Source organism: Pseudopipra pipra, chromosome W, assembly GCF_036250125.1.
Source record: "Pseudopipra pipra isolate bDixPip1 chromosome W, bDixPip1.hap1, whole genome shotgun sequence".
Classification (NCBI taxonomy): domain Eukaryota; kingdom Metazoa; phylum Chordata; class Aves; order Passeriformes; family Pipridae; genus Pseudopipra; species Pseudopipra pipra.
This window is the reverse complement of record NC_087580.1, coordinates 41,599,314-41,623,007: the sequence shown is the minus strand read 5'-3', so window position 1 is coordinate 41,623,007 and position 23,694 is coordinate 41,599,314. Positions and strand designations below refer to the sequence as shown.

General features: G+C 54.5%; 2 protein-coding genes and 1 pseudogene across 2 annotated transcripts in view; 1 reads left to right on the top strand and 2 right to left on the bottom strand.

Moving 5' to 3' along the window:
• The window catches only part of LOC135405044 (zinc finger protein 883-like), a 282,116-nt pseudogene that overhangs the window by 162,208 nt on the left and 96,214 nt on the right, over positions 1-23,694 (bottom strand).
• The window catches only part of LOC135404719 (zinc finger protein 271-like), a 129,678-nt gene that overhangs the window by 78,219 nt on the left and 27,765 nt on the right, over positions 1-23,694 (top strand). The gene's annotated exons all lie outside the window — the stretch shown is intronic.
• On the bottom strand, positions 3,486-21,064 carry LOC135404720 (uncharacterized). The gene is made up of 7 exons (XM_064639461.1): positions 20,907-21,064; positions 20,535-20,708; positions 19,879-20,094; positions 6,475-7,130; positions 5,710-5,828; positions 3,825-3,893; positions 3,486-3,719 (listed from the first exon to the last, which is right to left on the bottom strand). The coding sequence occupies exons 1-7, from the start codon at positions 21,062-21,064 to the stop codon at positions 3,609-3,611; spliced, it is 1,503 nt and encodes a 500-aa protein (XP_064495531.1). The 3' UTR covers positions 3,486-3,608.

The window sequence follows — 23,694 nt, the reverse complement described above, 5'->3', positions numbered from 1 at the left end:
CATGGCACCAAGTGCCACATCCAGTTGTTTCTTAAACACCTCCAAGGACAGTGACTCGACCCCCTCCCTGGGCAGTCCATTCCCACGTCTAATCACGCTTTCAGTGAAGAAATTCTTCCTCATGTCCACCCGAAACCTCCCCTGGTGCAGCTTAAGACTGTGTCCTGTTGTCCTGTCACTTGTTACCTGGGAGAAGAGGCCGATCCCCACTGGCTACAACCTCCTTTAAGGTGGTTGTAGAGAGTGACAAGGTCTCCCCTGAGCCTCCTTTTCTGCAGCTTAAACCCCCCCAGCTCCCTCAGCTGCTCCTCACAGGACATGCACTGCAGATCCTTCACCAGCTCTGTTGCCCTTCTCTGGACCTGCTGCAGCACTTCAATGTCCTTCCTAAACTGAGGGGTCCAGAACTGGACACAGAACGTGACGTGTGGCCTCCCCAGTGCTGAGTCCAGGGGGACAGTCACTGCTGTGAGAACGCTTCTGTTCCACGTTTTCACGGCGTTTGTGACAGATCAGATCAAGTGACCTTACGGGGATGGTTCTACCCCTGGCACAGGCCGTGCAAGCCCAGCAGTTGTTACACAGGACGTGCTGAGGGAGAAAAGCAACTGAAGGAAAAGGCCTCGGCCTTCATCACCCTCACTTTGGGGGCCCCGGGGTTGCTGGACCCCCCCAAAACCCCCCCCACCTCCCCCATGCTCCCCTGCACCAAAACCCTCCTGAATTTTCGAGTCTCCCCCCCCTCGTGCCCCCCCCCCTCGTGTCATGGTTGGTTCTGTGCCATGGTGTCCGTGCAGGAAATTTGGGGTGTGTCTCCCCCAATGGTGTGTGAGACTCCCCCAAAACGGAGACACCCTCAAAATGGGAGGGGGGACCCCCCAAAATTGGAGAGGGGACTCAGAAATAGGGGGGGAAGAAATGGGGGGGCAGATAAAGTGAAAGGGAGGGACCCCAAAATGGGGTGGAAATCCCCCAAAAGCGGGGAGGGTTCCCATAATGGGGGGGGACCCCAATATGAGGAAAGAGACCCCGAAATATAGGGGGGATCCCAAAATGGGGAGGGGGACAAAATGGATTGGAAAGCCCCCAAAATCTGGGGGACCCCAAAATGGGGGGGGACCCCAAAATGGGGAGAGGGGACCCCAAAATGGGGTGGAAATCCTCCAGAATGGGGTGGAAACCTCCCAAAATCTAGGGGGGACACTCAAAATGGCAGGAGATCCCAAAATGGGGGACCCTAAAATGGGGCCTGAGACCCCAAAAATGGGGCTTGAGACGCCAAAATGGGCAGGAGAGACCCCAAACTGGAGGGTAGGGGGGAGAAATGGGGGATGGGTACCCCCCCAAAAAAAGGGGAGGGGCCATAAACTTGGGCTGTCACCCCAAAAAGGTGTGGGGGGAGGAGCCCAAAAAAGGGAAACCCTCAAATGGAGGACCCCAAAATAAAAGGGGAGGGGCCAGAGCCTGGCCAAGAGGGGACACCAAAATAAGAGGAGGGACCCCCAAAATGGAGGGGGAGGGGGTGCCTTTCATCTCATAGAAATCCCTCGGCCCCACAGGGACAGTTCTGGGCCCTATAGGGACCCCTCAGCCCCATAGGGACAGTCCTGGGCCCTATAAGGACCCCTTAGTTCAATAGGGATGGTCCTGGCCCCTATAGGGACCCCTTGGCCCTATAGGGATGGTCCTGGGTCCTATAGGGGTCCACTGGCCTTGCAGGTACACTCCCAAATGTTATAGGGACCCCTCAGCCCCATAGGGACAGTCCTGGGCCCTATAGGAACCCCTTGGCTCTACAGGGACAGTCCCGGGCCCTATGGGGGCCTCTTGGCCCCATAGGGACCTATAGGGCTCCTGGGCCCCATAGGGATCCATTGGCCTTGCAGGGACAGTTCTGGGCCCCATAGGGACCCTTCAGCCCCATAGGGACAGTCTTGGGCCCTATAGGGACCCCTCAGCTCCAGTCCCCCCTCCCAAAAAAAGTTCTAGCGCTCCCCCTCCAGCAGTGCAGGCAGGGGGGCAGTGCAGGCAGGGGGGCAGTGCAGGCAGGGAGTGTAGTACAGGCAGGGCTGGCAGTGCAGGCAGGGGGGACAGTGCAGGCAGGGAGGGAAAAGGCTGGAAAAAAGGAGGTTTTGCGTGCCCCCCCAGGACACCCATTTACCCCCCCCAGATCCCCATTGACCCCTCAGCCCCTCCCAGGATCCGCAGTGACCCCCCCGGGACACCCCCTGCACCCACCAGGGCTCCCCCTGATTCCCCCGGGATCCCCATTTCCCCCTCAGGTTCTCCCCCATTGCCCCCAATTCCCCCCCATTTCCCCCTCAGATTCCCCCCATTACCCCTCAATTCCCCCCCATTTCCCCCTCAGATTCCCCCCATTACCCCTCAATTCCCCCATTTCCCCCTCAGATTCCCCCATTCCTCCTCAATTCCTCCTCAAATCCCCCCATTTCCCCCCTCATGCGCCATCGGGGTTATAATTTCCCACACTCAGCGCTGATTGGCTGAGGGGCTGGTGAGACCGGCGCTGATTGGCTGAGGGGCCGGTGAGACCGGCGCTGATTGGCTGAGGGGGAAAAGGCGGGAAAAGGAGCGCGCAGGGCAGGGGGGGGAAGGGGGAAGAGGGGCTGAGGGAGCGTGAGGGGAAAATGGGGGATAATGGGGGAAATGGGAGGGAAATGGGGTAAAATGGGGATAATGGGGGGAAATGGGGTAAAATGGGGATAATGGGGGGAAATGGGGGGGAATAGGGATAATGGGAGGGAAATGGGGTAAAATGAGGTGAAATAGGGGAGAAAGGGAGAGAAATGGGAGGGTAATGGGGAGAGTGAGAGGGAAATGGGGAAAATGAGGGGTAATGGCGGAAAATGGGAGATTATGGGGGATAGTGAGGGGGAAATGGGGGATAAGGAGGAAGAAATGTGGGATAATGTGGGATAATGGGGAAAAATGGTGGATAATAGGGAAAAATGTCAGATAATGAGGGAAAATGGAGAATAATAGGGGAGAAATGTGGGATAATGGGGGAAACGGGGAACAGTGGAGGAAAATATGGGATAATGGAGGGAAAAGAAGGGATAATGGTTGAAAATGAGGGGAAATGGGTGTCTGAGAGGAAAAGGGGGGATAATGGAGGGAAAGTGAGGGAAAATGGGAGAGTGAGGGAAAATAGAGGATAATGGGGGGAAATGAGGGAAAATAGGAGATAATGCGGAAATGGGAATAATGGGGAAAATAGGAGATAATGAGAGAAAATGGGGGGGGAAAATGGGGGAAATAAGGGAAAATAGGGGATAATGGGGAAAATGGGGAAAAATGGGGGGGGGAAATGAGGGAAAATGGGGAAAATAGGGATGAAGAAGGAAAATGGGGGATAATGGGGGAAAAATGGGGGTCACTACAAGACCCCCCTTCCCATCCCGTTAATTACTAACGAGTAATTAACCCCCCAAAACCCACAGAACCTGTCCGGCAGTGCAGCAGCTTTATTTTGGGTGGGGTCAGCACAGCCTTGTGTCACCAGAGCAGAGCATCGGGGGGGCCAAGCAGAGCCAGGGGGTCCTAAACCCCTTCCCGGTGGGTCCCACCCCCCTTTTTCGGGGGGTCCCTCAGGGCTTTTCCAGCTGGGAGTCGCCGGGGAGGGTCCCCACGTCCTGGTAGGTGGGTTGGACCCCCCGGGAAATGTCCTCGTACATCGAACACTCGTCCAGGTTCAGCCCCTGAAAGCGGGGAAAGGGGGGGATTCGGGTCGGTTTGGGGGGGTTTAGGGGCTGATAGACCCCTCCGAGCACGATTTTGGGGCACGGGGGCCTCCGGAACGTCACCTCGTAGAGGTTTTCCTCCTCGCATGTGGTTTTTTCGGGGTGCAGCAGCTGCTCGTTGGCCCAGCGCTTCTGTGGGGGGGGAACAGGGGGCACGGGGGGGGTTTGGAGTGGCCGGGGGGGCTTTGGGGGCACCAGAGGGGATTTAGGGGTGGCCAGGGGGGGTTTAGGGATGGCCGGGGGGGGGAAAAGGGGGCACAGGGAATTTTTGGGGTGGCCAGGGGGGTTTTGGGGGGCACCAGGGAGATTTAGGGGTGGCGGGGGGGGGGGTTGGAGGTACAGGGGGGTTTTGGGGTGGCCTGGGGGGTTTCTGGGGGCACCAGGGGGGATATAGGGGTGGCCGGGTGGGGGGAAAGAGCACAGGGGGTTTTTGGGGTGGCCGGGGGGGGGTTGGGAGCACCAGGGGGGTTTTGGGGTGGCCGGGGGGGGTTTCTGGGGGCATCAGGGGGGATTTAGGGGTGGCTGGGGGGGGAGGAAGAGGGCACAGGGGGGTTTTGGGGTGGCCAGGGGGGGTTTTGGGGGGCTTCAGGGGGGTTTTGGGGTGGCCGGGGGGGGTTGGGGCACTAGGGGGGATTTAGGGGTGGCCTGGGGGGGGGGCTTGGGGGCACCAAGGGGGAATTAAGGGGTGACAGGGGAAAACTAGGGGTGGCTGGGGGGGGTTGGGGTGGCCAGCGGGGTTTTTGGGGGCACCAGGGGGATTTAGGGGTGGCTGGGGGGGGGGCTTGGGGGCACCAAGGGGGAATTAAGGGGTGACGGGGGAAAACTAGGGGGGGTTGGGGTGGCCAGGGGGGTGTTGGGGTGGCCAGGGGGGGTTTTCTGGGGGCACCAAGGGGGATTTAGGGGTGGCCGGGGGGGGGTTGGGGGCACTACGGGGTATTTAGGGGTATCTGGGGGGGGCTTGGGGGCACCAAGGGGGAATTAAGGGGTGACGAGGGAAAACTAGGGGTGGCTGGGGGGCGTTGGGGTGGCCGGGGGGGGGTTGGGGGCACCAGGGGGATTTAGGGGTGGCCAGGGGGGTTGGGTGTCTCTGGGGAGGACTGGGGGGATTTGGGGATGGCAGGAGGAGATTGGGGAGAACTGGGGGGGAATTGGGGAGAACTGGGAGGTACGGGGGGTTTGAAGGGGTTTTGGGGCATCCGGAGGGGAATTGGGGGTACCGGGGGGGGGTTGGGGGTGTCGGGGGGGATTGGGGTTACCCAGGGGGGGATTTAGGGGGACCTGGGGGGCAATTGGTGTCCCCAGGGTCTCAATTAATGTCCCCAATGTCTCAATTGGTGTCCCCAGTGTCCCAATTGGTGTCCCCAGTGTCCCATTTACGGGTCCCAATGTCCCACCTGGTGTCCCCAGTGTCCCAGTTGGTGTCCCCAGTGTCCCAGTTGGTGTCTCAATGTCCCAATTAGGTGTCCCCAGTGTCCCAATTGGCATCCCCAGTGTCCCATTTAGGGGTCCCAAAGTTCCAGTTGGTGTCCCCAGTGTCCCAACTGGGGGTCCCAGTGACAGAACTGGGGGTCTCAGTGTCCCAGTTGGTGTCCCCCTGTCCCAGTTGTCCCAGTGTCCCAGTTGGGTGTCCCAGTGTCCCAGTTGGTGTCCCAGTGTCCCAGTTGGTGTCCCCCTGTCCCAGTGTCCCAGTTGGTGTCCCCCTGTCCCAGTTGGTGTCCCAGTGTCCCAGTTGGTGTCCCCCTGTCCCAGTGTCCCAGTTGGTGTCCCAGTTGGTGTCCCCCTGTCCCAGTTGGTGTCCCAGTGTCCCAGTTGGTGTCCCCCTGTCCCAGTGTCCCAGTTGGTGTCCCAGTTGGTGTCCCAGTGTCCCAGTTGGTGTCCCAGTTGGTGTCCCAGTGTCCCAGTTGGTGTCCCCCTGTCCCAGCTGTCCCAGTTTGTCCCAGTATCCCACCCTGAGCAGCAGCAGCAGCCCCGGCCCGGCCGAGCAGAGCAGCAGCAGCACCCCCTGCGCCGTCAGGATCCGGTTCTTGGTGCTCTCCCTCAGCGCCAGGAACGGGGCGGGAACCGGCTCTGCGGGAACGGGGACTGGGTAACTGGGAGGGACTGGGGTATACTGGGAGGGACTGGGGTATACTGGGAGGGAGTGCAGTGCACTGGGTTATACTGGGAGGGCCTGGGCTATACTGGGAGGGCACTGGGTTATACTGGGAGGGACTGGAGGGCACTGGGTTATACTGGGAGGGACTGGGTTATACTGGAAGGGCACTGGGAGGGACTCAAGGGGGATACTGGGAGTGACTGGAACGGACTGGAGTAGGACTGGGGGGCACTGGGAGGGTATCAAAGGGGATACTGGGAATAACTGGGATGGACTGGGGGGCACTGCAGGGCACTGGGATGGACTGGGGGGGCTCGTGGTAGCACTGGGTTATACTGGGAGGGGACTGGGATGGACTGGGTTATACTGGGAGGGGACTAGGATGGACTGGGAAAGATGAGTGACTCAGATGAGACCCCCCAGCCCCCCCGACTCCTCCCCGAGACCCCCTGGACCCTCCCGAGGGTGCCGCAGGGCTGGGGGGCACTGGGATACCCTTGGAGGGGACTGGGACAGACTGGGTTATACTGGGAGGGACTGGGCTATACTGGTACCATGCTGGGGGCACCGGGAGGGGCTGAGTGACCCGGGTGAGACCCCCCCGTGCCCCCCACTCACCGAGGACCCTGACGAAGGTGCCGCAGCTCTGGGCCGTCTCCCCCCCGGACTCCACGTGGCAGAAGAAGAGCCCGGAGTCGTTGTGGGACAGTTTGGGGAAGGTCAGGGTGGAGCTTCCCCCCCCTTCCTGCACCACCCGGTCCATCTGGCGACCCCCCCGGGTGGCCACCACCTCCTGGGGCCAGGGGCAGCTCCGGGGGACCTCCCCGAGCCCGGGGGGACGCGCCTGGAGCCAGGTCAGGGCGGTGTCGGGGGGGCCTCGGAAGTGGCACTCGAGGGTCAGGGGGGTCCCCACGGGCCTCTCGCGGGAGGGGGGCCCCCCCCACACCCGGAGCCACCCCCGGGGCGGGGCCGAGGAGCAGGAGGGGCTCGGGGGGCTCCCGGTGGTCACGGTCACGGGGGGTCGGCGTCTCGGGGGGCTCCGGGGGGGGAGGCGGGGAGGGGGTTGTGCACGGGGCGCAGCCTTCAGGAGGGGTCTGGGAGCACTGGGAGCCTGCGGGGACAGAGGGGGGTTATGGGGGGTCCCCCGGAGCTCCCCAACCCCCACAGAGGGCGACTGACCCCAGGGGGTCACTGGGGGTCCCTGTCCCTGCTGGAGGGGGGTCTTTGGGAGTTCCCAGAATAGTGAGGGGTCATTGGGGGTCCCCCCGGGGTCTCTGAAGGTCCCCCAGACCCATCAGAGGGTCATTGGGGCCCCCCAGCCCCTCCCAGTTCCCCCCCTCCCCCCTCTCAGTTTCGGTTCCCTGTCCCAGTTTGAGGACAGGAAACACTGGGGGGGGGGGACATTTTGACACAGGTGTGGGGGACAAAAACCGATGCTGAGACCCCCTGAGACCCCCCAGACCCAAACCCTGAGACCCCCAGACCCAAATGGAGACCTTGGGATCCCTAAGACCCCCAGAACCAAATCCTGAGCCCCCCAGACCCAAACCCTGAGACCCCCAGACCCAAATTGAGACCCCCAAGACCCAAACTGAGACCCCCAGACCCAAACCCTGAGACCCCTGAGACTCCCAGACCCAAATCCTGAGCCCCCCTGACCCAAACTAAGACCCCCAAACCCAAACTAAGACCCCCAGAACCAAGGCCCCCAGACCCAAACTGAGGCCTTGGGACCCCTGAGACCCCCAGACCCAAAGCCTGAGACCCCCTGACCCAAACTAAAACCCCAGAGACCCCTCAGACCCAAATTGAGACCCAGCCCACACCAAAACTGAGACCCCCAGACCCAAATCCTACCTGCGAGGAGCAGGATGAGGATAAGCAGGGGTCTTGTGACCCCCCAGTTTGGGAGAGGCCTCCGATTTTGGGGAGCCCCCTCCATCCCCCCACTGTCCCCGCCGAGGCCCCAAAAACAGGAGATGCAGCCCAGTGACCCGGGAGGCCACGCCCACCCAAAATTTCCCCGGGGGGAAGGGCTGGGGGCCACGCCCATCCATCCCCTGACATGCTGCCTCAAAATCCCCCCAGGACTTCTGAGGGGGGGAATTTTGGGGGTCTCAGGGGACTCAGTTTGGGTCTTGGGGTCCTCCCATGTCCCCCTGTCCTTCTTCCCTCCTGCCCCAGGCCCCGAGCTGATGACGGAGAGCCCGGAGGACAAATCCCCCCGTGAGACCCTGGTGGGAGAGGCCGTTTTGAAGGGCTCCACGGTGCAGGAAGGCAGCGGGGAGGAGAAGGGCTGGAGACCCCCCCGCAGGAGGGGCTCCAAAGCCATCCCAGGGTGCTCTGAGGAGGAAAGAGCCAGCCTGTGCCAGGAAGGCGGCCGGAGATTCAAAAATTGCTTTAGTGTAGAGCACTGTCCTGTCTTATCCTGTACTCCTGGTAGTTTTAGTGTTTCTATTGTGCAGTAAATAATTCTGATGAAGATCTTTTGTCTGATCATTTGTAACCCTAAATAAATTCATTTCTATCAAGAGATCTGATTTGCCATCTTTAAAACCTGGGGGACAAAAGTGGTTCAGTCACACCTCTGTAATTCCTCTAATCTGAAACTGTTGGCATAATCCAAGGCTGAGGTTGGATCCAGCAGCCCCCAGCACCCCACAGTAAATTGGGAGCTCAGGGGGGCCACCCCCCTTTGCCAACCCTCCCTATGCCCAAAGACCCCCATGGGACTGTCAGACCTGCCAGACCACCCACCCTTTTCCACCCTTCTCCCTGTTCCTCCCACTTTCCCATTGTCCCCTCCATCCCCAGCCCCCTCATGCTCAGTTTGGGGGTCCCACCCTCCCCTTTCCCCACTCTTCTGACTTCTCCCACCCATTTCCCATCATCTCCCAAACCTCAGAGCCCTCCCCCCCTCCACTTTTGGGGGGTCCCTCTGCCCTCCCACTCAGTTTGGTGTCCCACCACCCCTTTATCCCCTCTGACCCCCCTTTTCCCACTGTCTGCCCCCTTCCCACCCACCCCCCTCACCCGAGAGCTCCTCACCTGCAGCCGGGGGGGCTCCCAGCACCACCAGTGCCCAGAGAAGTCTCCCCAGAAAAGGGGTTGGGTGGAGTCCTGAATGGGCTCTGAGTATGTTTGGGGGTCCTTGAGGGGCTGTGGGGAGGTTTTGGGGGGTCCCAGCACCTTTTAGGGTGAGTTGGGTGCTTTACTGAGGGGCAGGTGCCCTCTCAAAGCCCCCCCAGAGCAGACTGACACAGGGGGAACACAGGGGGGTCCCCATTTCTGATCCATCCTGGGACCGATTCTGCCCCCCAAACTCAGCTCCACCCCAAACCCCTCCCCCACTGTCTCCCATAACCAGGACTGGGGAGAACTGGGAAGGTTTACTGGGATCACTGGAAGCAGCTGGGTGGTGTCAGAATAAAAGCAGGGGAGGGAGGGACACAGGACACCCCAAAATCCTTGTGGGGATGGGGGGCGGGGTCCAGCCACCAGCTCAGGAGCTCTGTGGGGAGAGAAAAGGGGGTGACACCACAGTGGGGGCCTCATGGCACAGAAACAACAGAGGGACATTGTGGAACCTCGTGGAATCAACAGGACATTACAGAATCACAGACTCAAAGAATACGCCAAGGTGGAAGGGACTCACCAGGATCACCAAGTCCAGCACTTAGCCCTGCCCAGGACCATTCCCAAGAGTCACACCGTGGGTCTGAGAGTATCATCCAAATGCTGCTGGAGCCCTGGCAGCCTTGGTGCTGTGCCCACTGCCCTGGGGAGCCTGTTCAGTACCCTCAGTCCTGTCCCTGGTCCCCCCAGGGCAGAGCTCAGGGCCTGCCCCTCCTCTGCCCCTGCCCAGGAAGTCGGAACTGCAGTGAGGTCTCCCCTCAGCCTCCTCTTCTCCAGCTGAACACACCAAGTGCCCTCAGTGTCCTCACACGCCTTCCCCCCAAGGCCCTTCCCCATCCTTATTGCCCTCCTTTGGACACTCTCTAGTGGCTCAATCTCTCCCTTCCATTGTGTCCCCCCAAACTGCCCCAATGGTGCAGGTGAGGCCGCCCCAGGGCAGAGCAGAGCGGGACAATCCCCTCCCTGGCCCGGCCGGCCATGCTGGGCCTGATGCCCCCAGGACAGGCTTGGCCCTCCTGGCTGCCAGGGCACTGCTGACTCAGGGCCAACTGGCCACCCACCAGCACCCCCAAGGCCCTTTCCCGGCACTGCTTTCCAGCCTCTCCTTCCCAGTCTGTCCGTCCATGCGGGGTTGCCCCATCCCAGGGCAGAATCCGGCACTTCCCACTGTTGAACTTCTCATGGTTGGTGATTCCCAGCCCTTGGATCTCTCCAGGTCTCTCTGCAGGGCCTCCCTGCCCTCAGGGGACTCAACAGCTCCTTCCAGTTTGGGGTCATCTGCAAACTTACTTAGTGTTGCTTCCAGTGCTGCATCCAAGTCATTGATGGAGATGTTGGAGAGCACGGGGCCCAGATGGAGCCCTGTGGAACCCCACCAGTGACCCCCATCTGATGTCACCCCAGTCACTGTCACCTTCTGTGCCCGACCCAGGAGCCAATTGCTCACCCAGCACAGGATGTGTTTATCCAGCTCTGGGCTGGACAGTTTGTCCAGAAGGATCCTGGGACAGACAGGACTGAAAGCTTTACTGAAATCCAGAAAGATCACATCAACTGGCCTCCCTTGACCAGACAGGTGGGTCACCTTGTCATAGAAGGAAATCAGATTTGATAGGCAGGACTTTCCACTCCTGAAGCCCTGCTGGCTGTGTTGTCTTTCAGGTGTTTTTCAACTTCTCCCAGAATAATCTTCTCCATAACTTTACCAGGCACTGAAGTGAGACTGACAGGCCTGTAGTTTCTGAGGTCCTCCTTCTTGCCCTTCTTGAAAACCGGGACAACGTTCAGCAGCTTCCAGTCAGCCGGGACCTCTCCAGATTCCCAAGACCACTCAAAAATCATCGAGAGAGGTTTTCTGATGATATCAGTAGCTCTTTGGGGATTCTGGGATGAATCCCATCAGGCCCCAGAGATTTGTAGGGATCCAGCTGGAGCAGCAGATCCCACACAACGTCAGGGATAGCTGAGAGTTGATCATTCTTGCAGTCATGGTCCTGCAACTCAGGGCTCTGAGACCCCCTTGGTCCGTCATCCGTGTTGAAGACAGAGGCAAAGAAAGCGTGAAACACCTTTGCCTTGTTCTTGTCCCTGTGTGGGAGGTGACCATCCTCATCCTGGAATGGGTCAATGATAATTCTATACTTCCTATTGCCATTATTATATTTGAAAAGACCCTTTTTATTGTCCCTCACATTTCTGGCAGCTTCAACTCCAGCTGAGCTTTGGCCACACAGATTTTCTCCCTACAGTGATGAGCAGCATCTCTGAATTCTTCCCAAGTCACTTGACCTGGCTTCCACTGGGCACACACTTTCCTTTTTTGCCTTATTTCCAAGTCACAATGATCTGTTTATTCCATGAGGCCTTGCAGTGTCCCAGTGGCCCCTTTGGGTCCACAAGCCACTGCAGTGTCATAATGGCCCCTTGATTTCATGATGTTCCGCAGTGTCCCAGGGTTCCTCTGGCTCCAGGAGGTCCTGATGTGTCACAATGGACCCACTGTTCCATGAGGTTCCCCAGTGCTCCTGTGTCTCTTTGGTTCCACGAAGCCCTGGAGTTTCACCATGGACTTGATTCCATGAGGCCCTTCATTGTCATAATATCCCCTTGATTTTAGGAGTTTATGAAATGTCTCAGGACTCCTTTTGTTCCATGAGGTCCCACAGTTTTTACAATGGACCCTTGCTTCCATGAGATTCCACAGATTCCAAGGGTTCCTTCTGTTCCATGAGGCCCTTAAGTGTCACAGTGGCCACTTGATTGCATCAGGTTCCACAGAGTCCCAGGGTCCCTCTGGCTCCACGAGTCTCTGCAGTGTCACGATGACCTCTTGGTTCCATGATTTTCCACATTGTTGTGGGTTTCCTTTTACTCCATGAGATTCTGCAGTGTCCAAAGGCCTCTTGATTCCCTGAGGTTCCGAAATGTCTCAGGGCTCATTTATATCCGTGAGTCTCTGCAGTGTCTCAATGGCCCCTTGATTCCATGAGGCCCAGGAGTGTTACCCAGGACCATTTATTCCATGAATTTCCACAGTGTCACAGAGTCCTTTTTGTTCCATGAGGCCCCTCAGTGTTACAGTAGCCCCTCGATTTCTCCAGGTTCTGAAATGTCTGAGGGTTCTTCTGGTTCCATGCGGCCCTCCAGGGTCACAGAGTTCCCTCCATTCCAGTGTTCCGGGGTTCCTGTGGTTCTGTAGTGGGCTGACCTTGGCAAGACACCGGGTGCCCACCCAGCCACTCTGTCACTGCCCTTCCCAACCTGGCAGGGGAGAGAGAATAAGATGGAAAAGGACTCGTGGGTTGGGATAAGGCACTTTACTAAAGCCAAAGCCAAAGTCTGTGCCCACCCAAGGCAAGAGGAAAAGAACAGGGTTTATTCTCCCCCTCCCATCAGCAGCCATGTCCGGCCACTTCCCGGGAAGCAGGAATTCAGCACACGGAGCTGCTGCTCAGCAGGCAAACACTGGAAACAACAAATGAGCCCCTTCCTCCTCCTTTCCTCAGCTTTTGTATCTGAGCTGACGTCACATGGTCAGGAATGTCCCTGTGGTCAGTTGGGGTCAGCTGGCCTGGCTGTGTCCCCTCCCAGGACCTTGCCATTGACTGGGGAGGAATGTGACAGTGCTGGTGCTGTGCCAGCCCTGCTCAGCAGTGCCCAAACACTGGTGTGTTCTCAACACCTTTCCAGCTCCCACTGCAGAGCCCAGCACTGGGAGGGCTGCTCTGGGGAAATGAACTCCAGCTCAGCCAGACTAAAAATCTACACAGCTAAAAATGTATAAATAGGTCAAAAAATGATGTATCGGGGTCTGTGTGGGGACTGGGGCTCTGTCAGTCTTTCGCACACACCTCTGCTCATACATGAAGTAAGGCCTTGCTTTCTAACACTAAAAAGACAGTGTGAGAGAGTTTATTTATCCCAACAGTGTCAGAGTATTTGGCAACAGAACGAGTATTTTAAATATACGTTGGTGGTCTGTTCCAGAGAATATGGGATAATCCTGGCTTTGCAGAAACCAGTCTAGAAAAGCTCTGGATGACAAGGAATATGCACCATTGGAGCTGTGGTACCAAAAGTAGATATCACTGATAAATAAGAATTCCCCAGAGGACATCCAGGATCTGTTATCACAAGACACAAATGAAATTTAGTTGAGAGAGATTCTACAAGTTTGTGAGAGCACTCCTACCATGGAGAGCCTGACCTGGGGAAAGCTGTAGCTCCATATCTGCAGTAAGTGAACAAATAGAAAAACAAACCAATAATGCAATTGACATTTTGCAGCAAGAAATCATCAGCCTTTCAAAGGCAGTCAAACAGAACTGAATGGCTCTGGATCTGCTTTTGGCTCCCAAAGGTGGTGGGTGTGTGCACAGTCATCAACACCAGTTGCTTGCTGGGTATATGTGGGTCAGACTTTAGGAATTCCAACTGATTTGGAGAAAATTAGAAATAGCACCGGAATCTTTCATGACATACAAGAAAATCAAGGGCAAGATGTATTTAAGTAAATAACTTCATGGATCCCAAATTTAAGTACAACCCCAAGAACCCAATTGGCACAGTTATTGTAGTTTTGATATTAATTGCTGGACTATGGATTTTATTCCAAATTTGCAAAATGGGATATAACAGAATGTGCAGATCCATCAAAAACTATCTTACCTAAAATTGAAAAAGGTCTCCAAAGGATGGTTGGCTACTCTGTACAATGGAATTTTAATAAACTTTACTTTGTCCACATAGTGTTAAGGGTGTTGATTAGTATAGTTAAGGTACTAAAAAACTTAAATAAGATATGTTTAAGTTAGTCTTAAGAAGATTAGATTGCATGTTTTAAAGTATTAAGTAGTCTGATAAAATAGGACAAGTTTAACTGAATAAGTTGTTTTAAATAATTCAATAGTAATTTTTGCTTCTTAATGTCTTATGTCTTGCTGAATATTCAGTGATTCAAGTGGAAGTAATCTTAACAGAAATAACTAAGATCACTTCCAAAGGGGGGGGGGATTGTTGGAAGTTATATAACTTTCCGAATAACTTTTCTACTAATTGTTTTAATGAAAATTTCTAATTACTGTTTTAATTAATCAAAAACTGTGTTTTCCCACTGTAGCCAGCATTCTGGTATGATGGGAACCCACTTTGGAAAAATTGCTGAAACTTTAAGTTTTGCTGAACCAACCTTGGTATGCTCAAAGGAACAAGGCCTGGGAGAGAGAGATGTATTGCTGAGAACTGGACACCTGGAATGCAGAATTTATGGATTGCAAGGACATTTTCCAGAAACCAGAGATAAAGAAGAAACTAGCAAAGACAGTTCAGCAATTGTACTGAAACTCCCTCTCTGAGAAAAAGATAATAAAAAGCCTGAAAATGTGGACGAATTAGCATAAGAAGTGAGAAATCAAACACCAGAAGATAGAATACTAATTAATAAGATAACTATAACTTGTAGCCAATGAACATCGATTCCCTTTTTTGCTAAAATGTATAAACAGTTGAATGATTTGATAGGTGATGTACATGCGAGGTGGAGCAACCCCCCATGTACCTCAGTGCAGAATAAGGTAATGTTGACTTTCCAACCTAAAAAATTGGCTGGAGAGTTTATTTCCCTGTGTTCAGTGACAGGAGGACTCAAGAACATGACCCACGCATAAGTTGTGGAGGCTGTGGGCCCTGTTTTAAGTGGTATGGAGACAAAGGACAGTACAGGAGTAGCCTGGAAGTGTTTGAAGGGCAGTTTCAGAGATGGTGGAGCTTTTCTTCCTAGAGGAAAACAGAATGAGAAAGAAATAATGCCACCAAAGGCAGCTGGGGGGGCCCAGAGTTGATATGAGGAGAAAGGAATTTCACTCCAAGGGCAGTGCTGTGGTGAACACATCATCCAGAAGGAGTCTGGATGAGCCCAAGGCTTTGTGCGTGCAGGAAGAGCCAGGGAGGACGCAGAGATGTCAGTGCAGGAAGGTGCCAGCCAGGTGGGGCAGCCGGGGGGATGACGACAGCCTGCAGGGAAAGGGGCAGGGCATGGACACCGTAGGACAGCCTGGGCTGGAGAGGAGACAGGGATGGGGAGAAGCTGAAAGGCCCTGACAGAGCCACCTTCTGCAGGCCTTTGGCCAGGGCTGCTGTCTGTGCCCCTGATGCCAGGAGGAGGGGAGTGGCCCTTGCAGCCCTGGGGCCTCATGGCCTCCTTGTCCCTGCTCAGCAGCCTGGCAGGTGCCACCCCATGGTCCTGCCCTTGGCACTGCACATCCCACATCCCAGTGCCCCAGGAAGAGCCCTGAGGAATGAGGCAGGGACAGGATCTGCCTTCCCAGGGGCTGGGGGTCAGGGCTTGGTCCTCTGGATTAAGGTAACAAGTCAAGGTTTATTCAGCATCAGAGCCACCTTTCCCTTGCTTGTCCATCCTTGTCATCACTGTCTGCAGTTTTCTGCTCTAACTGGAACCTGGGGACACCTTCTCAGTTGTGTCCCTCAGTGAGACTCATTAGCACTACAAGAAACTTCAATGTTTCAATCTCATTTTTACTTCTTGAAAAGTTGTTTGAACTTACTCTCAGGGACTGAGTCTCATGTAAACAACCTCAACGTCCCCTGAGGGTCATGAAATGCCTGGGGCTGTTGCTGTGCTGCTGAGCTGGGCCGGGCTCCTCGCACACAGAGAGCTCCTGGCAAGCAAGAAGAGCTTCAAAGAGACAGCTCTGCTGGTGAGGAGCTCCTCTGCACAGCCCAGCAGGGCTGAGGGCACTGCCAGGGCAGCTCAGGGACACCAGTAGGGCACAGACAGAGCTTCAAGGGGCTCAGCACTGGGAGGAGGGCTGAGAACTCCCTGCAGGAGGAATCTTGGCAGGGCTGCACATGGTGAGTCTGTGGCTGCAGGGTAGTGCAGCTCCTGGAGGCATCTCCTAAAGCTGGCCCAGCCCCAGGTGATGGGATGGGTGAGCAGGGGCTGTTTTGGGGCACTTTAGAAGAGCTGTGAAGCCGGGGGTGCAACCAGGGGTGCCCAGGGCTGTGGGGCAGAGCAGGGTCCTGCAGCCCAGGGTGCTGTGCTGGGCAGGGACTCTGCTGCCTGCCAGCTGGCCCAGGGAGCTGCTCCCAGGACGGGGGCAGAAGGGCTGTGGGCAAGGAGCAAACCTGGCAGCTGAGGGAGGATCTTTTCTGTGTCTCACTGTTGCAGGGTCAGACCTGCTCACAGACCACTACATGATATTGAATGGAGAATTTTTTGCAAAGCTCAGAAAAGACAGGGGCTACAGGAAAGGAATTAGTCCTGAGGTGTGTTTCCTGCTTAGGCCTTGTAGCATAGACATTGTTCTCTCAGTTCAGGAGGCTGCACTGAAATTCAGACTGTTTTACTCTCAGAGATGAATATTTCAGGCAGTGTCAGAAATGAGCACAGGATCCTGGGCAGTGCTGAACCTTCCCTTGGGGGTGGGCACTATAAGCTGAGTTTTTGGTGGTACATGACCAGAGCTGCTGCTCCTCACAGCACCCTCAGAAAACACAAACCAGAGAAAAGAAATGCCTTTCACTTGGAGGGGATTTCCCTGAAAACTGCACCAGCTTTGCTGAGAGGGGGCTGTCTTAATTGTTCCCTGTGCTTTTCTTTTCTGAACAGACCCTGTCTAAGGAGCAGCAAATGCCCAACAGCAGCTCCTCCACTCAGTTCCTCCTCCTGGCATTTGCAGACAGGAGGGAGCTGCAGCTCCTGCACTTCTACCTCTTCCTGGCCATCTCCCTGGCTGCCTTCCTGGCTAGTGGCCTCATCCTCAGCGCTGTAGCCTGCGACCACCACCTGCACACCCCCATGGGCTTCTTCCTGCTCAACCTCTCCCTCACAGACCTGGGGTGCATCTGCACCATTGTCCCCAAAGCCATGCACAACTCTCTCTGGGGCACCACAACCATCTCCTACATGGGATGTGCTGCACAGCTCTTTTTCTTTGCCTTTTTCATTTCAACAGAGTATTTCCTCCTCACCATCATGTGCTACGACCGCTACGTTGCCATCTGCAAACCCCTGCACTACGGGACCCTCCTGGGCAGCAGAGCTTGTGCCCACATGGCAGCAGCTGCCTGGGCTGCTGGGTTTCTCTATTCTCTGCTGCACACAGCCAATACATTTTCCCTGCCCCTGTGCCAGGGCAATGCCCTGGGCCAGTTCTTCTGTGAAATCCCACACATCCTCAAGCTCTCCTGCTCACACTCAGGCTACTGCAGGGAAATTGGACTCATTGTGGTTGGTGTCTGTTTAGGGTTTTGTAGTTTCATTTTCATTGTTTTCTCCTATGTGCAGATCTTCAGGGCTGTGCTGAGGATCCCCTCTCAGCAGGGACGGCACAAAGCCTTTTCCACCTGCCTCCCTCACCTGGCCGTGGTCTCCCTGTTCGTCAGCACTACAGCATTTGCCTACCTGAACCCCCCCTCCATCTCCTCCCCATCCCTAGATCTGGCACTATCAGTTCTGTATTCAGTGGTGCCTCCATCACTGAACCCCTTCATCTACAGCCTCAGGAACCAGGAGCTCAAGGATGCCATAAGGAAAATGATGACTGGATGTTTTTCAGAAGCAAAAAACTGCATCTTTTCTTCTGCAGAACACTCATTGTGTAACACATTTTGGGCTCAGCCTACTTTCTAAAACTTTGATAGTGTTTGGGGTGGGGGGCTTTCCTGTTTTTTCCCTCTCCTCATGTCATTAACACTGAAATTTTATTCTTCATCCCATATAATTCACTCTCTACCTCTTTTTTTTTGACCCACAAAATGTACTAATCAGAAATCATGCTTAGTGTGCATTTAAACAAAATAAAAGTTTGTTCAGCAAGGTATTTGTCAAACATCCTCCCTGTGTTAGTTTGTACATGAGGAATCACAATCTCTGAGTGTAAGAAAGGACACAAATTCTTTTTTCCAGATTCTTCCTCCAAGACCTCCCTGAAGCTGGAGGGCATTTCCATGTTTGCAGATCTGGAGGGGAGAAGAGTCCCAGCACTGCCAGGGAGCACCAGAACTGGGTCTGTTCAGAGCTGCTCTCTTTGCACTCCCACCCTCTCCTTTCCTGTCTGTGCCCAAGGCCTGAGTGCTCTGGCAGCTCAGTCACTGTCCTGCTGTGGGTCAGGCCTGTGAGCATAGGCAGGGACAGGCCCTGGGCACTGCTGGGACAGGGCTGGGCTCCACAAGAGCAGTTCCAGTAGCAAAGGGGTTCCCCTCCAGGCACTTCCTGAAGGCTGAGATCTTTTCCCAACACTAGTATTGAGAAGAAGTCCAAGGAATAGACTCTCAAAAGTCTTGTTGCTTTGCTTGTTTGTCCATGGAGACAGTGCAGTGAGGTCAGGGACCCACTGTGACTTCAGGGACTGAGGGCTGGTTCAGATGTTGTGTGTTGGTGGCCAATGGCCAATGGAGATGACAAATGATCTCCAAGTCACCTGCCTGGGGTTCTGCAGCTTGTGAGGGCTCTGATGGCAGGTGAGGACTTGTCTGTAGGAACTCAGGAAGTGCAGGAGAGCACAGAGGATCTGCAGGGACAGCCCGTCCCATCCAGTCAGCAGGGAATGGGGCCCTGGAGCAGAATCCTGCCCAGGGTGGAGTCACAAAGAGATCAAGTACTAAATCTTGCTGTGAAGTGGCAAACAGAGCTCTGCAAGCCCAGGGGGCACAGCAGGTACAGGGAAAACTCTTGCAAGTGACTTGTGTTCCCCTCAGTGAATTTCCACAGGTCGCTCAAGAGCAGCCCCCAAAGCCATGTCCCAGCTCTGGAACAAGGCAGGGCCCCTCTGAGCCCCCTCCATGGCCACACAGGAGCGTCTGTGGGAGGTGGTCAGTGGCAGGGAGCACCATCAGCTGGCTCTGCCTCCCAGCTTGAGCAGCACAGCCCAACAGAGTCCCCCATGGCCCCGGGCCCCACAGCCCCCGTGCTCTGCAGAACAGCCCCCCCAGCTCGGGGGCTGTGGGGAGCACGGGCAGGGGGTGCAGGAAGGGCTGCTCAGGCCAGCACAGACGTGTTCTCCTGGGGAAAGGCTCTGTGGGGAGATGGGATGTGCCAGGGGAAGAGCAGGACACCCTGTGTGAGCAGAGGGGCCATGGGAAGAGGCTGCCCTGTCCCTGGGGAAAAGAGGGGGCAAAGCAAAATGTGGGAAACTCTCTGGTCTGAGATCAGTTGTGCTGCCCAAGAACACGCTGACTCCAGAGGTGTCCAAGCGGGGCAGAGCCGGCGACTCCGGTCTGTGTGGCGGCGGGGGGGAGGCAGCAGCTCTGCTTGATTCCACGGAGTTCTGGGGATGCACAGTGGTTCCAGGAGGCTCTTCACTCTCACTATTGGCCCTTGGTTCCATGAGGGTCTGAGATGTCTCAGGGTTCCTTTGGTTCCAAAGAGGCCTCGCGTGTCACAGTGGCCCCTTGGTTCCATGAGATTCCACAGTATTCCCGCATTCCTTTGGTTCCATGAGGCCCTGCAGTGTTATAATGACTCCTGATTCTATGAGGTTCCAATTTCTCCACAAGTTTCTTTGGCTCTATGTAGAGAATTGGTTGGAAATGTGAGGACATATGAACATGGCTAAGGCTATGGATGAGCTGCTAAAGTATAAGACGCAGTCTGACTAGGCCCATGAGAAAGTCTGAGATAGCAGGGCCGTGAGAAAGCAGCAGCGTCCTTGGGTATTCTAAATTGGGCTGAAAAACAGGAGCTAGGCATTACCAAAACAGAGACACTTAACGAGCCACCTGTGTAAACAATGAAAGACAGTTAAGATGATATCACCACCTAACTGAGCACCAATAATGAGCCTAATTTCTGTAATATTCATGAACCTATTATAGAGTGTATATTAAGCTGTTGTCAATCTACAATAAACGAAGTTCCTGGATTCTCACATTGAGGTGTCTAGAGCTTTCCGTCGCGACAAAATGGCGCCCGTGTGCAGGGACCAAAGAGGGGTCCCTAGGGGATCAAGTCGGATCTCCTGGGTCGGAGTCAAGTCGGACTCGGAGTCAAGTCGGACTCCCGAGAGCCAAGTCGGGTTCTCGTAGCCACGGTCGGACGTAGGAGTTTTGGTCGGTCTTGCCGTGCAGCACAAGAAGGCGAAAGGGCTGGAAGAAAGAGAGCTCAAAGTTCCGTGCTTCCAGGGACCGGCGCCCGGGACGACTCCTGAAGAAGGAGGCCCGCCGACCAAGCCGCAAAGTCTCGTGGAAAGGGCTGCACAAAGCGTGGTAACACGTTTTTTTAGGTAATGAAGGGACAGGCGGCACTATCATTGCTCCAATGCTTTCTGTGAAAGCGGGGAGTTAAGACGACCTGGCTTTGCGGCAGATGCTGCTTTCATGTAAGGGCCAGGGATATGAAGCGAACACTGTAACTGCCTTTACTATCTCTACTTGGAAAGAACTTAGTGATAAACTCTTTACTGCTGCCTATAAGGGAGAAAAAGTTGCTGCTTCCCTCCTTACAATTTGGCGATTGTTATCTGGAACAGTAAAAGGCATTAAAGCACAGTCTGAGGACATTAGGATGCTACTGGATACCATCATACGGAGAAATCGTGTAAAAAGGGAGTCGAGCGGAGTTGAAGGGAGCCGGAGCGGGACCAGAGATCGCGGAGCGGGTCCGGAGACAACGGAGCGGCCCCGCCAACATGAACGCGGTGCTAGCACCTCGGCAGTGCGTATCCAGGACGATCGGAGACGACGGCTGCAGTGTGAAAGTACTGCTGATAGACCAGAGATAAACTTTACGAACACTATGACTGAGTTCCACCTTAAGACATTTCCAGCTTTTCATCTGAACTGTGCAGCGGGACTGCGCTGCGCATTTGTGGCTGTGTTCACGGCACTGTGTGCTTATGCCGCCGTGTTGAGTGAACCCGTGCCGGCGCCGGGTCTGTCCGCCTGTGCCGGGTGCCTACGGGGCGGCGCCGAGCAGCGGGGCAGTGGCGGTGGTCTCACCGCCTGCGCGGCCCTGGCTCGGAGCGGTGCGCCCGCGTGCGTGCACGCCGGCGGCCCCGGGCGCGGCGGGCGGCGGGGGGGCTCTGGGCTCTGTTTCCCCCGCACTGCTGACAGCCATGGTCCCGGGCGGTGTGCGTTCCCCTTCCCTTCTTTGCAGCGAGTGGTTTTTCCCTGGTGCTGCTCCTCTTCCTAGAGTTAATGACGGTAGCAAAAACATTGGGGGGTGCAGTCGGGGGAGGGGGAAAGCTGTTTCTCTTTTTCCCCCGTTACACCAATCACCCCTTCTCTGAAACGTGCCTGTTTGCAGCTGTTCTCTCCCTCTCCTATGTTTTTGTCTTTTCTTAAGCAGACCCTATGATTAAGTTCCTTCTGCTGATCTCTCTGGGTGAGCCCAGCCCCTCCTTCCCCTCCTTCGTCCTTCGGCAATGAGGAGCGTGGGGGGAGGCAAAGACGGTAAAACACGGAAAAAGGGGAAAAGAGAAAAAACAACTTAAAATTAACAATATCCCAACTTATAAATCAAATAAGATTGCATTGTTTTTACAGCAATAGGTGTTAAGCATGCAGTGTGCTCATGGCATTCTCAAATGTTTTCTTCAAAAACAGAAAGGGAGACTGACGAAAAATCCTTTGAAGTAAGATTAGAAATAACGCGACATCCGTGCTTAGCTTTTGCATATTGCAGAAGGTTGTTAAGAATTTCCTATAGTTTGCCATTTTGCTTCTCTTACATGAAATTTGGCTGTTTCCCCCAGGGGCAGGGTGCAGGTAGAAGATTTGGAGACGGAACGATGAGGCAGAAGGGGATATAGTCTTGCCCCCTGCAAAAGTAGCTTTATTGCCTTTATGATAAAATAGCATTGCTCTATAAGAAGGGTTGAAGATTTCCAAGATAATATTCTGTTCTTTCTTGCTGCATTTGTCTTTTACATGGAGAGTTATGCAGGATTTGCAGATTGCTGATGGCGGCTATGCCATAAATTTCCTTTGAATTATGAAACTGACAAGAAGTGCACAGCCAATGACCACTTGAAAATGTGTATGTGACTGAGGAGCGTGTCTGAGGTGGCCACCTGAATGTTGTGTGAAAGAAAAAAGATACATGAATGTGTGAATGTGTAAACTTAAAAATACTTTCTGCCGGTGTCAAGATTTTAGAGATGTGTAACGTGATTCTGTTGAACCATAGTGATTCCTTATTCTGAATGAGCTCTAAGTTATATTAAGCAAGGCCTGCGATAGATATTGACAGTTATTGTAATCTTAGTAGTAGCTCGTGTTGCCTTTTCTTGTATTACTAGACGTGTAAATACTACGACGAAGAAAGCATTGTTGGCACAAAATAAAAACGGGGGAATTGTAGAGAATTGGTTGGAAATGTGAGGACATATGAACATGGCTAAGGCTATGGATGAGCTGCTAAAGTATAAGACGCAGTCTGACTAGGCCCATGAGAAAGTCTGAGATAGCAGGGCCGTGAGAAAGCAGCAGCGTCCTTGGGTATTCTAAATTGGGCTGAAAAACAGGAGCTAGGCATTACCAAAACAGAGACACTTAACGAGCCACCTGTGTAAACAATGAAAGACAGTTAAGATGATATCACCACCTAACTGAGCACCAATAATGAGCCTAATTTCTGTAATATTCATGAACCTATTATAGAGTGTATATTAAGCTGTTGTCAATCTACAATAAACGAAGTTCCTGGATTCTCACATTGAGGTGTCTAGAGCTTTCCGTCGCGACAGCTCTATAGGGCCCTGCAGGGTCAAAACGGCCCCTGGATTCCATGAGTTTCCACAGTGTCCTCAGGTCCATAGTGTCACAGTGTCACAATGCCTCCTTGATTTGCAGTGTCCCAGGGAGAGCCTGCACTGTCCAAATGGCCTCTTGATTCCATAAGGTTCTGCAGTGACACAATGGCACCCCAATTCCATGTGATTGCACAGTGTCCCCAGGTTCCTTTGGCACCATAATGCCCTGTAGTGTCACAGTGGTCCCTTGAGTCCATGTGGTGTCCTCAGTGTCACAATGACCCCTTGATTCCATGAAGTTGCATAGTGTCTCTAGGTTCCCTTTTTCCACGAGTTTCCCCAGTGTCACAATGGCCCCTTGATTCCGTTGGGTTCCCCAGTGTCCCAAGGTCCATTTGGCTCCAAAAGGGCCCTGTAGTGTCGCAGTGGCCTCTTGATTTTATGAGGTTCCACTGTGTCCTGGCATTTCTTTGTTTCCATGAGGCACCACAGTGACACAATGGCCCCTTGATTCCATGAGGTTCCAAAATGTTTCAGGGTTCTTTTTGTTCCACAAGGCCCCAGATATTAAACGGCCCCTGATTCTACAAGATTTCACACCACAGTGTCCCTGTGTTCCTTAGTTTCCATGAGGCCCTGCAGTGCCACAATGGTCCCTTGATTCCATGAGGTTGCACAGTGTCATCACAAAGCTGAGCCCACCCAGATGGAAGTTTGGGGGACATTAGGAGCAACTGAGAAAAAAAGGATTGGATATTTGGGGAAGGAAAGAGGGGCTTGTCCAACAGAGGGGAACGAATTTTATGAGGTAAAAACAGGTTCAGTTAAGGCTCGGGGTGCTGAAACACTGACTGTGCAAACACTCCTGATGGACTTTTACGCTATTTCTAACCTCAAGCCCCAATCCAAAAGTGCTGCCCCTCCCAATGAAAGGAATCCACTGCTCTAATCCCAACCTCAACTTGACCTCAAAGGCAAAGCCCAAACCCAGAAC

Bases quoted from the DNA above. Each gene is read 5' to 3' on its own strand.
- LOC135404720 (XM_064639461.1), bottom strand. From the start codon at position 21,064: ATGGCTGTCAGCAGTGCGGGGGAAACAGAGCCCAGAGCCCCCCCGCCG. The intron at 20,709-20,906 runs GTAGGCACCCGG...GTCTATCAGCAG, and splicing joins CCGCTGCTCGGCGCCGCCCC to TACTTTCACACTGCAGCCGT. The intron at 3,894-5,709 runs GTGGGATACTGG...CCCCCCCCACAG, and splicing joins GGCTGCTGCTGCTGCTCAGG to AAGCGCTGGGCCAACGAGCA.